The sequence below is a fragment of the Morus notabilis genome, unplaced genomic scaffold (assembly GCF_000414095.1).
Source record: "Morus notabilis unplaced genomic scaffold, ASM41409v2 Scaffold640, whole genome shotgun sequence".
In the NCBI taxonomy this organism is placed as follows: domain Eukaryota; kingdom Viridiplantae; phylum Streptophyta; class Magnoliopsida; order Rosales; family Moraceae; genus Morus; species Morus notabilis.
The window spans coordinates 216,190-220,004 of record NW_010367435.1 but is presented as its reverse complement, the minus strand read 5'-3'; the positions used below and the strand labels follow the sequence as shown (position 1 = coordinate 220,004).

Below are 3,815 nucleotides of genomic sequence, written 5' to 3'. Positions count from 1 at the left end.
GTAGGGAAAAGGCCAGGAGCCTGCATATTTGAATAAAATGGATTTGCTGAAGCCATGTAGGCTGCCGCATTAGCATAAAGCGGAGGTGTGAACCCTGACGAGTGTAGTACAGGCTGTACCTCAGCTGAGAACTTAGAGGGGCCGTGGAGAAATTGATCCACACCGGCATATGTGGAGTTAACTCCTTGGTTAGCTACTTGAGATTTGGCACTTTGGGTTTGACCTAAATTGCTTTGTTGTTGGTGTATCTTGTTTTGCACAAAATTATTCTGGCATTTGTGCTGCCATTGTTCTTGATTTACTTGATTCCCAGAATTTCGAAGGTTAGAGATATTAAGAGCCTTCATTTCAGAAGCAATGACATTAATTCTTGAGTCATTACCACTCATGCTTCTAGTACAATCAAGAGACGATGAACTGGGACCAGGAGCAGATGAGAGATCGACATTTGATGATGCTGCATCATCCATTCCCATATTGGACATAATATTATTGGGTGTGTTAATAGGAGAATCATACAAGGAGCTGGAACCAGTATCATGATCAGCAGATTCCTCAGCTATTTCGTCGCTTAAAACATGACGTTGATTATATACAGGCGATGGGGAGCCACGAAAATCTTCCTAAAAAAATTGCAATAAAAAAATAAATAAGTCTTCATTTATGGCCAACCAACTTGATCAAACCCTAAAGTAAATAAAGCCAACTAACTATAGGTTTGATCCACAAAAAGAACTTGTATTGTTGCATCATGGTAGTAAACATATAAATTATAATCATCTTGAAAGTTGCTCCGAAAAAGAAGAGGGGATTTATTTGTACGACTTCAATTTATAAAACTTCATAAAATAAATAAATAAATATAGGAGTGAACATATTACCATGAACAAAATGTCTAATCAAAATCTTTACCCGTAATAAGTCAGCAGCAACTTTGTGTTGGTCTGCTGATGTATTGTTGTCCTCTCCAGACCAAATTTCACTTGTCCCATCTACCCAACTGTTAGAAGGCTGCTGGGATGACTGCTCATCTTCGGATTCTTCCTTGTGTGTAGGAAGGGATCCTTGAGAAAAGTGCAAGGAAACATTACCACTGTCGTCTACAGAAGTCAATCCCCAATTATTCCCAAAACTACCAATATGGCGTACTAACCGGCGATTCTCCCATGAAATAAGTGGGGGAGGAAGTCTAGGGTTCAGATTCACATTGGAGCAGTAATAGGACAAATAAGCTGGATCAGCACGCATTTGTTCCTCAGACTCATAATTCCCAATAGCAATATTAAGAGTTTCCAAGCTTTCACTTGCTTCGGCATTCTGCTGGGACAATAGATTATCAATGGCCAAAAACGAACCCTCCATGCTAGGGGGCGCGCTCCCGCTTCGGTTAGGAGCGACATCCTTTCCGCTGCCAGTAAAGCTGTGGCCTTTCAGTAGTAGTTTCAATTCCTCTGCTGCCATACTAGCAGATGATGGAACAAAGGTTGAGGCCTTCTTATGGGATGCCCACTTCCCACTAGTTTCTGGCATTCTAATTGGACTTTCGGTTGCCATTATATCAGGAAATCAGTGTCCTCCTCGTGTTTTCTGGTTGTGGATAAAAACGTCACATAATAACCTAGAAAAACAGCCAAAAAGCAGAACACATGTTCAATCACTATGTACTGAGGACTTGCAAGTCTACATAAGAGAATACATTAAAGACATAATTGGGGGGGGGGGGAATTAAACACCAATCATAAATTGGTCTACTTTAAACCGTATGCTGAGTCTAGAAAAGCAGAGGCAGTAAAAGAAAAAATAGGGTATAAAAAAAATCCTTAGAATAAAATTTGCATTGCACGGACAGGCTGTACAACAAAAAATGATCCTACAAAGCTATATTCAGCTTCATAAATGGGCAGAAATGACGACAAAAGGAGAAACTAATTCATAACTGTAAAGAGCACAAAAATCCCGACTTGAAAAGAGAAATATTAAAAAAAAAAAAACCTTCATTTACCAAAATTTGCAAGAGACTAACCGTAAAAGTAGGGCCAAAATTTGGAAGTCAACTCTTTGGTAAGTAAGCTAGGGGGAAAAAAAAAAGAACTTTCCATTTAATCAAGCAAAAACGACTTCGTCAGGTATGGAGAAAAGCTCAAACAACATACACAACACAAAATCCGCTCATTTTTCCTTCCTTAGCAACCAAATAAACAAAAAGACAGAAACTTTATGAGATAATTTATAGCTACACAAAACACAAACTATCTCAAGAACAGTATGAAAAGAACAATTACACAAATTTCGCACATTTACACAAATTTCGCACATTTATATAGCTAAAACCATGAAAATATCACTTTCCATACTCAGGAAATCAGCAATTCAAGCTCAGAAAAATGGAAAGAGAAAAAAAAAAGTAGCGAAGAAAAACAAAAGACAAAACCCTAGAAGGACTTTCTCTACAACAACAAACGAAGTCTGGAGGAAAAATGTTTGAGGAGAAATTGCTTACCAGAAGCAGTGGAGCTCAATAGCGAAGAAGATTCACTGTTCGGAACAAACCCTAGATTCTTTCTTTCTAGAGAGAGAAAAAGAGAGGTTAGAGAGAAGGGATTTCTAAAAAATGAAATTTTTGGCTTCAAGCAGAGGATATTTAAAGCTCTGTTTGCTCCGAGGAGAAAAAGAACTATTTCCAGATAACGTTTTTGCTAACTTTCAGTTCCAAGTATTTTATTTGGAGTTTTGCAAGTTTTTCTTTTTTCCTTTTTTTTTTCTTTTTTTTTTTTGGAATATTATAGTATAGATAAAATATTAGGGCTTTGAATTTGAGTTTCACTCGAGTTTTAATTTAAATTTATAGTTAAAACTTGAGTTTAAGTTATCTTTTCAACTCAAATTTTTAAATTCAAACTCAAGTTAATGAACAATATTTTTTATATTCTTAAAAACATCATAATTTTTTCGCTTTAATTTCGATTGAGATGATTTTTTTATGCGTTTACAACGAAAAGACGAATAAAACCACATCCATATATTCTATTAAAATTTTCAATCACCATTGAATTTTTATTAAAATATTATCTAAATACAAATACAAATTTTGACTTACCCAAACACAAATCCAAATAGATTCTCAATTCAAACCATAACTCAAATGTGCACATCCAAACATAAACTCAAGTTACAACTCCAACTCAAGTTATAACTCAAATTCAACTCAAGATCTATATTTAAGTCATCATAACTTAAAAATGTAACCGAACGAGCTCTTAAAAAACAAAAGAACACATTATCCGTATTGTGTAATTTCAGACTATCATATAAAAATAAATAAAAAAAGATTTAAGAAAAATTTGAGAATCTACTAAATGTACATGCTAATGCCAAATTTAACACAAAAGGCTAAAATGTTATATTTAGATCACTTATAATGCAATGTTATAATTAATGAACTAATTTTAAATTTAATATTTGAGTGTAAAAAATACACTCTAATACAATACTATTTGTTGTGTTAAATTTTACATATACTATATCTTATGACAAATTTCCCACCAAGTATTGTATATGAAAAATTTAATATTTAATTGATATTGGTTAAAATGTTTATTTTTTATGTAATGATTGCACCTTTTTTTTGCATTTTCAAATTATTTTAAAAATAAATGTCTACTTTTACAACTCTCTAAGGGCCCATTTAGTTAGCTGATTCGAGTTTTTAATTCAAATTGAGATGTGACTTTATGTGAGAGCTTTTTACTGTAGTAAAAAAGTTAGATGTAATTGTTTCTGAGAGCTTTTTACTGTAACAAAACTCAAATTCTAAA

The 3,815-nt window shown here is 33.9% G+C and overlaps 1 protein-coding gene across 1 annotated transcript in view; it reads right to left on the bottom strand.

Moving 5' to 3' along the window:
- LOC21392551 (pumilio homolog 6, chloroplastic) overlaps window positions 1–2,597 on the bottom strand; it is an 8,838-nt gene extending 6,241 nt beyond the window's left edge. The window contains exons 1-3 of the mRNA XM_024174986.1: window positions 2,501–2,597; window positions 913–1,618; window positions 8–623 (exon numbers count right to left, since the gene is read on the bottom strand). Coding sequence (XP_024030754.1) covers window positions 8–623; window positions 913–1,554 — 1,258 coding nt within the window. The 5' untranslated portion in view covers window positions 1,555–1,618; window positions 2,501–2,597. The remainder of the gene's footprint in view (window positions 1–7; window positions 624–912; window positions 1,619–2,500) is intronic.
- Between the last annotated feature and the right edge of the window lie 1,218 nt (window positions 2,598–3,815).